The 14,006-nt window shown below is 31.1% G+C and overlaps 1 protein-coding gene across 1 annotated transcript; it reads right to left on the bottom strand.

Annotated features, from left to right (window-relative positions):
* Window positions 1-7,186: 7,186 nt before the first annotated feature.
* LOC130799541 (acid beta-fructofuranosidase 2, vacuolar-like) lies at window positions 7,187-12,046 on the bottom strand. The gene is made up of 7 exons (XM_057662662.1): window positions 11,331-12,046; window positions 10,248-10,256; window positions 8,968-9,824; window positions 8,440-8,601; window positions 7,985-8,308; window positions 7,734-7,902; window positions 7,187-7,593 (listed from the first exon to the last, which is right to left on the bottom strand). Coding segments are annotated over exons 1-7 (1,974 nt in total). The 5' UTR covers window positions 11,782-12,046; the 3' UTR covers window positions 7,187-7,591.
* Window positions 12,047-14,006: the final 1,960 nt, after the last annotated feature.

Below are 14,006 nucleotides of genomic sequence, written 5' to 3'. Positions count from 1 at the left end.
AGTATTGACATTTCTTCTATAGGGACGACTTCTATCTAAATTCCTTCTATGACAGTCAAACCAACACATCTTCATGTTATGAGTAAGGTACAAGGCTTGTGAATCATCCATGCAGTAAGGGCAAGCATATCGGCCCGCCGTACTCCACCCGGACAACATCGAATAAGCTGGAAAGTCATTGATTGTCCACATTAAAGCTGCTCGCAGTTGAAAATTCTCCTTTCTTGACACATCTAATGTACAAATCTCCTCCTTCCACAACATATTCAGCTCTTGTATTAGTGGTTGAAGATATAAGTCAATGTTGTGCTTTGGATTACCGCGAAACCTTATCACCCTTACTGTTTCTTCTCCATCTAGAAGTTTCCTTTCTTGACACATCTAATGTACAAATCCCCTCCTTCCACCACATATTCAGCTCTTGTATTAGTGGTTGAAGATATAAGCCAATGTTGTGCTTTGGATTACCGCGAAACCTTATCACCCTTACTGTTTCTTCTCCATCTAGAAGTTTCCTTTCTTGACACATCTAATGTACAAATCCCCTCCTTCCACAACATATTCAGCTCTTGTATTAGTGGTTGAAGATATAATTCAATGTTGTGCTTTGGATTACCGCGAAACCTTATCACCCTTACTGTTTCTTCTCCATCTAGAAGTTTCCTTTCTTGACACATCTAATGTACAAATCCCCTCCTTCCACAACATATTCAGCTCTCGTATTAGTGGTTGAAGATATAAGTCAATGTTGTGCTTTGGATTACCGCGAAACCTTATCACCCTTACTGTTTCTTCTCCATCTAGAAGTTTCACAAATATAACAGCAAGTTGCATTCGCATTATTCCCCCAATATATCAAACATCCGTTAGGACAACAATCTATCTTCCCAACGGGTAATCCAAAGGCAACTATTTGTTTTTTCGTTTTGTAGAAGCTGTTTACCATCGTATTCTCTTCTGATAACACTTCGTTCACAATAGCACAAATATCATGCACCATCTGGAAACACACTAAAATTCATTTTTAACACCTAAATATAATATAATAATATAATTATTCAACTGATTATTAAGTTAATGAAAATAAAATTATATAAAACAATTCATGAAAGTAACAATATATGATAATAATATAATTATTCTAATAACAATTATTAAGGAAAATTAATGACAAATAAAATAAAATATAAAACAATAAAAGAATATAAAAAACTCAAGTAAATAACAAAAGAAATAAAATGTGTACTAATTAAATAAAAACCTCTTCTAATTCTTTAGTTACCGAAATATACGATACACAATAATTCTGCGTGTTATTTATAGAAAATATGGCGACAACACGGCCATGAGAAACCCATCGCCATGTTTTCAAATTCAAATTGAAAAAGTGGCGGCGACCATATGGCTTCCAAACCACCGTCACCTATGTTTATTAAAAAAAAAAAATTTGCGGTCTACTTGGCGACTAAATCGCGACCACAACTTAAATGTCGCAAAGAATTATTTTAAAAAAAAAAACAAAAAAAAAATGGCGATCATAAGGCGCGACCACATAGCTTGTCGCCAGATAATAAAAAAAAAATAAATAATAATAATAATAATAACAATAATAATAATACTAATACTAATAATAAAATAATAATAATAATAATAATAATAATAATAATTAAAAAAAATACTGCAATTCGATTTTTTCCATACTGCAGCACGCAAACTTTTTTCATTTCCAAGGACCAGCGACTAGTTAGCGACCAGAGTCTTCGTCGCTAACTATTTTTTAAAAAAAATAAAAAATTAAAAGCTTTTAGCGACGGATTGGCGACCAGTGATCTCGTCGCTAAACATTTTTTTAAAAAAATAATAAATTAAAATCGCTGAGCGACGGATTAGCGACCAATATGCCCGTCGCTATTTTGCTTTTCCATTTGGCGACGTTTCTTGCCCTCGCCTATCCGTCGCCACAGGCGACCAACCAACCCCGTTGCTATTTTTCCATCGCTATTTCGATAGTTATTTGTAGTGCCTACATAGATGATATGAGTGACAACATTGTCCCGAGATAACACCTGCTTGCAGAGAAAGACTAGGTCTACATAAAATAACATAACAATAAAATACAAATAAAAGATAAAAGATAAATAAAATAAAGCCACGATGAGAGAAAAAAGAAACAAAAACGGAGTGTGTAAGAAGCAACTAGATACTGGATCATGAAGGCAGCTAGCGAAACTGATAGTAGTTTAAAATATGGATCTGATGTCTCCAACTAATCCTATCCCTAGTCAGGTCCGCAGAGAGGCTCAACTCACTCAAATCATTCTTTATTTGCTCGGTCCACGTTTTCTTAGGTATTTCTAGATTTCTCTTACCCTCTACTATGATGCTTTCTATCCTTCTAACGGGAGAATCAAGAGTCTTTCTTTGAACATGTCCAAACCATCTTAACCTATTTTCACGCATTTTCTCATATAATGGAGCAACGCCTAACTTCTCTCTAAACTCTTGTTCTTAGTTCTATCCATAATTGTGTTACCGCGCATCCACCTCGGCATTCACGCCTTTGCTACTTTCATCTTTTGTTCATAAATCTTTTTAACGGGCCAATACTCTGTGCCATAACACTCCGGTAGCCGCTCTCCACTTAAGCCAGCTCGCTTATATATGATGTGTAATATCCCCATCAATCTCCCCATTACTTCTTTATAAGTGCAAATAAGAATTATCTAATACTTCATCTGTTCCAAATTACTTGCAACATTAACAATATTTGCACTATTCACTTATCACTCTAAATTGTAATTAATTCTTAATTTATAAGTTAAAATATAGTTAAGTGGGATCTTGTTTGATTTGTCTCGATGCAAAGATTATTAATATCAAATTTTTATACTCCCTTCATTCTTTTTTGTTTGTCCACTTTACTTTTTGCACGCTTTTTAAAACAAATTTTAAGTTTTAATATTTTTAAGTACGCATCATAAATAATGTTAAAATTATATATTAAAAAACTTTGGATCAAGACGAATCTAATAAGATCCCAAATGAATATATTTTATCTTTAATATATACTTCAAAAATCAAATTTAAATTTCTCTTTTCTAAAGTGGAAATTCAAAGTGGACAAATAAAAAGAAATAGAGAAAATATTTTTAATTATGTATAATTAAAATTAAATTAAAATATTAGACTACATAAAAAAATAAATGTAGCAAGTACTTTAAAATGAGAAAGTATGTCATAATGATATTAATTACTTTGATTCAACCATATAAATCTAATATCATGTTGATATATTTGTATGTTCTTGTACATGTACAATTACATAAATTATTGTTCTTGAATTGGGATACAATTCACTTGTTCATAAAAAAGCATGAAAGCAAAATTATAGTGGTTGAGAAATACGAAAGGCGCGGAATGCATGTGGGTACGCCTAGTCCTTGATGGACCCTGCTATTACTTCTTATCAGATGCTCCCAAATTGGAACAACGTTCTCATACTCTCTCTCTCTCTCGTTTCCGTGATATCAGATTATTTGACAAATAACTGATAATTATTAACTATTAGATAATTAAAGTGTCTAATTTTTGATTTTAATTAAAATAGTTTGTTAATAATAATAAGTTATTTTAACTAAATAATTTATCAAATTTAGATAGTTTGACTATCCAACCATCTTATTATCATCATACCTAGGTCTGGGGAAAATAAAATTTTGGAGATGCGTGATATCAATCACCGTACCTCTCATATGCTAAGTGAGCGCTCTACCATCTGAGCTACATCCCCATTTGATTGACTATCCAACCATCTATATGTACTAAAATAAGCTTAAATTGTTCAATAAACTATTTTGTCAAATACCCCATCATCTATCATTTAAACATTCCAAAACTATGGAGAAGTTTGGTAAAATCAGTCACTCTAATTAGTTACAATCTACAATCTATTAGCTATTTTGTTTGCCAAACACCCCTTATGTTAATTATAAGTACATTTTTTTTCAAAAGGGAAAAAAAATTAATATTTTAATATGGATGGTCATAGGTTGGGTCAGATCGAATCCTATACCAAACTAAGACCTAAACCCATCAAATTTTATGGACCCAAATCGGACTCTTAGGGTTCAAAATCTTTTCAACCTATTTTTAGACATGTCGGGTCTAATGGGTCTGGAGTCCTATATGAATTTTAAATGGGTCTTAAATGAGTATTAATTTAATTGTACATTCTTTACACTTATTTTTCATTAAAAAAAGTTTAATTGGGACTAAAATGGGTTTATAGGTCGTATATAAGTCTAAAATTAAGTCCAAAATAAATATAAAATAATTTGGGTCTAAAATAAATACGGATTTTAGACACCTTTTAAGTTTAAAGGTTCTAAACTTAGATCAAAACTCAAACCATATTTGTTTGAACCTGAATCAAGACTTAGACCTATTGTGTTAAAAATCTGACCCTAAATTTAAAATTATAACTAGATTTAAAATTTGATAAAATCTTGAACTAATAATTATCCTTCGCACAAATACAAGGTGACAGCTTCGTTTTAGAGCTGCCTTGAGCTGTACTAGTGTCTTGTACATTTAATTAACTACTACATTCTAAACTTAATTAATTTTATAAAGTCATAATACTTAAAGTCATACCAAACTAATCATGAGAAATTGGCCTACTCCCACCTAATTCTTATTCATGTACTTTTAATATGAAAACTGATTTTAATAGACACAAATTACTGGGTTAAGATATGGTCTTTTGGTGAGATCAGTTTATTGGATTGACCAAATATTCATTTAATATCTTGAAGTAATTACGTATAATTTAAAAGTTATTACTTAAAAAATTTAAGATAATTATTTTTTTATTTTATAACCTTAAAATTATCATTTAAAATTTAAAAATAACAAATTAGAGAATAAGCTATTATATAAGCCTATATCATAGTGAGATGATATCCTTATATATAGGCTATATTTCTAGAAGTGTGAACCATTAACCATAAAGAAGCTAATAGATTACTCCTACGTCCTATGTTAACCAACGCAATCATTGAATTATAACATGGCAAGCAACGTTGCCTAGCAAACGCCACTGATTTCGCAAATTAACCATAAATAATTGTGATGTCCTCCCAACATAGTAAAGTATATATTTCATTTTTTCTATTTAGTTTGTATTAAATTTATATTAAATTTGTCTTATTTCTTTTTAAATAATAATTATCCTTATAATTAATCTTATTCGCGAATTCATCTCAAAGTCTCACCCAATCAATTTTTACCCCCATTTATTTCCTTAATTAAAATTAATTAATATAATACTCGCACCACTATGAAAGGGGTGATAAAATGGAACAAAGCATGTACTCCTGCAATTCCTAAATGATATTCCTATAAAGATCAGAGTTAAGTAGGAGTGCACATGTACGGTCCTATTTGGTCCGATTTGATATTAAAATCAAATCAAATCAAAAATTTCGATCTGAAAAGTTTTCGGATCGGATCAGACCGTTAATATCCCTAAACCAAAACGAACCAAATCGTCTACAAGGGTCTGGTCTTGTCTAGTATATGGTTTTTTATTTTCCCAAATTAATATCTGTTTTATGAAAATATTTCGCACCTATAAACACCAAATATAATGAATTGTAATTAGTTGATTGCATCAAGATCATTCAAGTATATATTACTAAATAAAAATAGTTACATCTCAAAATATATAGAGAGCAACCTTATTTTTTAAAAAAATTTATGCTTTTTGGTCATAGTACGGTTTGCAGTCTGGTTTAGTTTGGTCTGAAAAAATCAAAACGAAGCAGACCGTAAACCGTAATTTTTTTTTTTAAAAAAAATAGACCGTTTAGACTATAAACCAGATCAAATACTAAAATTATGATTCGATCAGATTTTATTTATAATTTAGACTAAACTTTATTAGCCATAAGAGCAAGTGTTTGCTCTCCCTTCGGGTTTGGAGGTCCGGTGACTAGCTGTTGTGGTCGCCCCCCTCCCCATGGGCTCAACATGTGAGGAAATAAAAAGGATGAAAACGATTTTTTCTCATCATTATATATAAAAAAGGGTATTATATGACTCCCTCCGGTATAAAGCAATTGTTACATTTGGATTTTTGACCCTATTAGTCGAGTACTATTAATTTGTATTTTATTTTTAAATTATGTGTAAAAATATAGTCAAGTGAGTTCTTTTTCGATTCGTCTTGAAGTAAATTTTATTAGTTATATTAATTTTTTTAATAATTTAAATAATGCACAATTAGAGATACTTAACATTAAATTAAAGCATTGGGTAGAGTGAAAAAACCAAAAAGACAATTGGTGTTATTCGGAGGGAATATAAAATAGAAACATTTTTTAAAAATACTTTTTTTTAATATAGTAACCGTAATAATTTAAGATTTTCTAATTAATATTCACCTTAGATTTTTTTATCTCATTTAATTTAAGAGTGTATAATAATTCTTGTCCTATTATTTTCAGCACTCTTTTTATTGGATCTCACTTCTACTCATACACACATATACATTTTAATTTGGTACCATATTTTTTTAAAGTCAAAATATACTGAAAATATATACCTCCTATATATAAATTGCAAATATTTACCAAAATATTCTAAAATATGTACCCAAAAGCTGAATTTGTCCCTCGTTTTTAATTTGTACCAAATAAAAGTGATTTCATTCGATTCTCCTCCTATATATTTATTCAGTAAGTTTTGTATGAGACTGTTTCACTATGAAAAAAGCCCATATAATTTGTCCATTTTTCTAAATGATTATTTTAAGATTGTAATTGATCACTTTAAGATAGTAATGGACATTGGGTCAGCCCAATAAAAATGATTTAACTGTAATACCGTCTAATTTTAGAATTTGTGATATTTATAATGTTGAGCAATTGCTTAGGTTTACAAGGGATCATTAATAATAATGGGCTTGGACCCATACAATCTTAAGATTAAAGAAGCCCATATGGGCTTAACCCTTTTTCATGTTGAAAAGATAAGGGTGAGAGGTATTTAGCTTTTATCATCCTAATTTTAAGCTAATTTTCCATACCACTAGTTGAATTTAAGCAAATTTTTACATGATAAAAACTGAGCATTAATGTTTTTGGTGAATATTATCATACAATGAAAAATAGAAAGATCTTAAAAGGCAGCATCTGCAAAAACAATGATATTTCATTAACACCAAAAACCTCTTAACCAATGGTATACATAATGAATGAATGAATGAATGAACTTCAATACAATGAACTGATCAAAGGGATTGAGCAATAGGTGTATACATACATCATGCTTGACAAATGACCTCATCTTTTTTGTTAATTTCCTTTTCTTTCCCCAAAAATGAATAATTAATGGCATGTCATGCCATGACATGACATGGTATATATGGATCATGACATAGCATGCCATGGATGATGGCATTGCATGCCATGACCTAGTATGAATAATTTGTTATCAACTCAACTCCACTTCACTCCCTTTGCTCATCCTCTTCCATCAAATGAATAGCAAACTCATTTTCCCTTTTTTTCTTCATTTATATCTCCATGAATCCTATAAATGAACCAAAAAAGTGTCAAAAAAGAAACTATATACTTTTGTGCAAGTCTATGTTCAAAAAAAAGTGTGGCCAATATTTAAGAAAGTAGATAAAATCATCAAAAGATGAACCCAAATGGAAGAGCAGATCATACATGCAGTGCTCATTTGCCATGTTTTGACGGATGCTGTTACACTTGCTGCGGTTGCATTGTTAAACAAATATAGCTTAGCATCTCTGTATATCGCCTTTGTTGGATAAACCCGAGATGTAATGCAGGTTCTTCCGCCTTGTGCAAACGCTTCTATGATTGAATGATCAACCTTCCACCAAATAAAAGTTCGATTAGACTTAGTCGTAACAAACAAACAACTTGTTTTCTAACAATGTCGTAAATTTGCCTACCAAAGCTCTCATGGATAGTTTTTCATTGTTGAGAACAGGAACATCGCTACCATAGATGTCTTTGACTACATCGGGTGCAATTGATGACCTAGATAAATCCGTGCAGAAGAAGTTCTTGAAGCTGGTATGGGAGGTTTTAATAACATAGAAATAAACAGGAGTCTGTTCGGACAGCTGATCATCAGCAAGAACCAGAAGACCGAATGGTCCAAGAGCACCTCGCTGAGAAGCTCCCTTGCTAGCCGGGCAGCTAAAATTCTCTTCTGAAACTGGTAACTTTTCCAATGCCTCTTTTTCTATGTCAAATTCAGCCACTATATCAATCTGTAAGTTACCAAAGTATCAGATTAGTTATTGGGCTTGTGCACAACAAAACCCGCATAAGAGAAGAGTTGACTGAACACGAACTCAATGAGAAATCATCACGAAAATGGGTTAAAAGTAGGCATATGAACCTCGGTGGCTGAGCTGACGTCCAAGTGCAAAACTGATCCTGCAGGAACTTCTACCTTGTCGAATTCCTTGACGTTTTTCCTCAGCGTTTCAACTTCCTCCACCGGCCATTGAACTAAATTGGCTTTAGTCTTTTGGTCATACAACACAGTTCTTGGAAGTGCCTTAATACCATAATACAATATGAACTTGTTAGTGATCTTGTTAGAGTATATATAACACATCCTGGTGCTTCAACCATCAGCATAAGCTTTTGCTTGACATGGTATCAGAAGCCAGTCTGACAAGAGGTCACGGGTTCAAATCTCCACCCCTCATTTAAAGTGGAATGTTCAACGCCAGGTATGAAGCGACTCTATGTTGCATCCATGCTTTTATCCCAAAGGGCTCTCATGTGAGGGGGCGTGTTAGAGTATATAACATATCCTGTGACTTCAACCATCAGCTTAAACTTTTGGTTGAATTGGTTCCTTGACAGATCTGAACCAATCAAAAATAATACTCTTACATACATAAGGAACTAGAAGTACCTGAAGAGAAGCCCATCCTTTTTTAACATCAGCCGCTTCACTATCAGCTTCGGTGATCCAACCCCACAAGATCCGTCTCTTCTTTTCTTTATCATAAAATGTCTTGGAAGCATAAAACCTTCCGTAATCATATCTCAGTCCATAACCAACATCAATGGCAGCATTATCCGGGACCCATGTACCTGTATCTTCATGATAAGTACCTAACGCGTAATAATCATTCCTATCATCATCCATACTCGCTTTAAACACATGTTTCACTAATGGGTTGTTAATGGAAGTATCAACCCCATTGGGCTCTGCCTTCGATACAGGATAAAAGTCGACACATTCCCACATACCGGTACCAGGCACAGCATGAAGAATGTTGCTTAAGAGCTCATAATGCTTAAAATCAGTGGTGTCATACAAAAGAGAAATGCCGGTTTTGTTGACCTTAGACCCGATTGTCAACCTCCATTTTCCCTCAGAGGTGAGCCACGCAGTGGTAGGATCTCGAAAATCCAATTTGTCGATCCCTGGAGGGGGAACAAGGACCGGGTTACCTGTGTATTTGACCCATTTTTGGAGAAGTGGATCAGATAAATCAGCAGGGTAGGCTAGATTTTGGACTTGGACTGATTCATTGGTTGAGCCAGTGTAGAGCATCATGATTTGACCATCGGGTAAGATGGTGGCCGAACCCGTCCACACGCCGTTGAAGTCGTACCACTGGTCAGCAACCATGGCTATTGGTAGGTGTTTCCAGTTTATAAGATCCTTGGACACAGCATGGCCCCACACAATGTTGCCCCAAACTGCACCTGCAGGATTGTACTGGTAGAAGAAGTGGTACCTTCCATTGTAGTATAATGGACCTGTTTTTTTATCAAACAATGTGTTAGACTAATGAGATTTAGGACAAATTAAATCAGTGTCACTTAAATTGCTAATCCCTTCATAAATTGCAAACTGAAAAAAGAAAATTAGAAATGTCACTCCCGTTACCATATCAGCGTTCCGTCGTCGTGATCGCAGCCGGTTACTTTTTTTACACTATGGTTTCTCGAAAGCAAAAATTGCACTAATGACAGCAATGGCAAATTTGTGATTCTTTGTAACAACTTTAACTTATTTTATATATTTGTAATTATAATGACTTGTGTCTTTTTGTTGGGCTCTATCCTAAAATCTTGGTATCGCCTCTAAATGACCGAATATAAGAACTTAAAAATAAATCGTTTCATTGAAAAATAGTCTCTCACAAAAGTAGCTTAAAGCGTAATGTTAATGAACTTTACCGTTTGGATCTGAAGGCGAACAATGCAGCATCCACAGCAAGACCGACCATCAATGATGCAGATTCAAGCAAAATAAAAAAAATAAAATTAGAAATGTGAATTTAAAAATAATTAGGACCATAAATTTGTCATAACACTAATACAGAATATACCATACTTTAGTGTCTTAGTATGTAGTGTAACATGCTTATGCCAGATAATAATGCAAACAGTGTTAATCAAGCAAAACACTTCCTTATTTTGGTGTTTTGTTGGAGAAAGGTACTCGAAATTGATTCATGACAACCCATCTTAGTCATAAACCAATCATTTAATCTCCCCAAACTTAATTTCACAAAAACAAATTAGTAAAATTGGGATTATAAGATGAATTATATACATCTGAATTTATTTATTCCGTTTAGGTGAGAGCCACTTGATAATATTAGGACAAATTTTTATATTAATCAAATTATTAATTCGAACTTAATAAAATTTTTTTCTCTAATATTAATTTCACAAAAATAGACTTTATTATTCCGTTCAGATGGAAGCCACTTTATAACATTGGGTTAAATTTATATATTGATACATCTTTATAAGTCCAATCCTTTACTATATGACTCACACTCCCTTTTTTCACTTTTCAAAGAACTTAACTACTTCACCTTTTACACTATATGTATTAAAATTTAAAGCAACTTATCTTTTACCAAACTACAATCTCAAATGATTGCATAGATGTGATCTTAATAATAAAAAATCGATTCAATATTAGAATATTGGTAGAATAATATAATTATGAATTTTCTCTAATTAGTTAATTGCTTGTTAGGCCTAATTACTATTGTATGTATATATTTATATTAATGAGAAAATACACAGAATAAATTTTTTGTTATCAATATTTACATCGTTTAGGCAAATTCACATTAATTAAAGTGGTCGGAATTCTGTAACTTAGTATGAACTCTGTTGACTTTAATAATTAAAAAAACATTAAAACTGTAATTTACAAAACAAATAAACTTTAATATTGTAATTCACAAATAATTCTAAATTTTAAGAAACAATTAAAAAAGAAAATTAGGAATTCATTTTTACCATTCATCCAATTTTTTTGAGGCTGAAAATGAAAAGCAGTTCTCTGCCAAGACAATTGAAGATCATTCCAATCAAAAACAGGCAGACTAAGGCCACGCATTGGAAACCCATTAGCCTTTTCCGACACACCATTAGGCTTACCACGCGTAACCTTAAACAACAACTCATTTGATCCGGGCACGGTTTCAATCCCCGCCAGATTCTGTGGGGCCGGCCTTAAGGCTAGATCATCAACTTTTTTAGTCTCGTTTTTCGTAACATTGAGCTCGGTATTGAAATCCACCGAGCTCATAATCAATGCTGATATCAAAAGGGCTGAAAACACGAGGAGTCCGGTCTTTAAAGACCGTCTCCTAGTCAGTTTTTCAGCCCCGGTTACGACATTTGAGTTATTGCTTGGAGCCAATGGTGCATAGCTGTAGGGAAGGATAGAATCTGAGGATTCTACCATTGATCCAATAATTTATTGGGTATGGAAAAATGAAAGAAAAGTGAAGGGAAAATGGCAAAATATGCCAATTATTGAATGAGTATGAAAAGGAGAAGAAATGGGTTTATTTATAGTATGTGTTGGTTGAGAATCATTGAGAAAATGGTAACAAGAAGGGCGGTCTATACGTTGAAATTAGACAGAGGAAGGAAGAAAAACATTGGTCTATTGGTGTATGATATGGAAGTTGCAATATTTTTATTAAAATATTGGATTAGATTCTTGTTATCTGTTATTATGTAAAATCTATTATGAATAAATGTAATATATATGAACATGAGATTTGTTTAAGAAACAACCGTAGATTCAAAGATTAATTAGCTGTCCATTGATTGTGTAAAATATTAATTGGAGTGTATTTCTATATTTGCATTACTATAAATCTATGATGCCTTAATAGTAGAGACGCTTTAATTATAATGGTAAATGGTAAACTCCATTTTTTTTTGGGTTTGAGATAGGTTAGAAAAAACTTTGTGTAAGGGGTGAAGGGATTACTGCAGTAATTTAATCTCTTTAATTCACATAGGTGGTGAGAATTGAACTTTATATTCATAATTTTTAATGCTGATTAAATTATAGTTGGTTAATTTCACATTAAATTTGGGTGATAATAGGCTGAAAGTAATATTAATTTTTAGTTTATGCTGTTAAATTAAAGAATAATTACCGCAGTTTTTTATAAATTTGATTTTCCATATTATGTTTGTTTTCAAGGACCAATTGAATATGATTCATTAGTTATCACTAACATGTAAAATATTAAGATTGCATACATCTAAGGAAAAATTATTTAGAATAATCTAACCTTTTACTGGTTTTTTTACAATAATTTTAACTTTTTTTTTAACCATAAATAATCTCAACTATAAGGGTATTTGCTAAGAATACACTAAGGTAAACTCTTATCTATAGAACAATGTAATTTTGCATTAAAATAATAAAAAAAGTAAATACAAAATTAAATTGCAAAAAATTTGAAAAATTTTAAAAAATTAAAAAGAGATATTAAGTAAGTTTATTTTTTAATTTTAACTTTTAATTTTTAATATTTTTGATTATTTTTTTTATTTTTATTATAAAATTAACTTGCAAAAATCGAGCACCATTTGGGTATCAATATTCTTGAATGAGTGACGATAAAATTGAGATTATTCATGGTTAATTAAAAGTTGAATTATTATCAGAAAATAAATAAAAGATTAAATTATTGTTGATAATTTCTCCTATCTCTAATTCATTAAAATAACTTTAGTAAGATGATCTTTATTTTTTCATTGACACATCCTTATTTTCTTATTTTGGGTTTGAATATGAAAGAAATATTTGTGTGATGCTGTTGGTTATTTGCAATTGCGGATGTGAAGGATAGTCATAGTACACAAGTTAAAATGGTAAAAAATGAGAGACAATTTACGTGAAGTGGAATTTTTCTATGCGAATATTGCTTTTAGTAAAATAAGGAAATGTGGTGAACTTTTTTTTTTTTTTAATTATTTGGGGAAATGAGTGCACTCCAAATTATTTGGGAAAATAAGTTTCTAGAGAAAACGCCGATAAAAATAGCTTTTTTATACCTTATTGGGCTAGGAACTAGGTTTTAAATAGAAGATGTTTTCCGGCGTTTCCTTCACTTTCAACTTTTTATTTTATTTTCTTTTGTAAAAAAAATTTAATTTTATAGTATAGAAGGATTCAAACCTTAATCCCTTACAAACTTAAATTATACACTAACCATTATGCCAAATTAACATCTTTGAAATTATTTTACTATTAGCATAAATATTGAAATAATCTCCAAGTTCAAATTTTCTAAAACATTATTAATATCAAACTTTGACTTTTATTATTCTTTACTTATTTTTTTTTAGTTTTTAAATATTCTTTAATAACTTTGGTAAGATTATTTTTTAAAAAGGAAACGAAATTAATGAGTTTTTTCATTATCAAGTAATGATAATAACTTCATTCACATTTTGCCTTCAAAAATAAAAATTCATTTGCTTCAAAATAAGTGATTTCTTTTCTCATATTTTTTAATATTTTTACTTTTTAATATTGAAGAATATTAAAAAATATCAAAAAATAAGAATATTAAAAAATATAAATTAAAATTAAGAATATTAATATCATTTAAAAATATTTTTATTTTTCTTTACTTATATAATATTCATAATTTTAATTTT

This window comes from Amaranthus tricolor, chromosome 14 (genome assembly GCF_026212465.1).
Source record: "Amaranthus tricolor cultivar Red isolate AtriRed21 chromosome 14, ASM2621246v1, whole genome shotgun sequence".
NCBI classification, from domain to species: Eukaryota; Viridiplantae; Streptophyta; class Magnoliopsida; order Caryophyllales; family Amaranthaceae; genus Amaranthus; species Amaranthus tricolor.
Note: the sequence above shows the minus strand (reverse complement) of the source record. Positions and strands in the feature narration are given on the sequence as shown.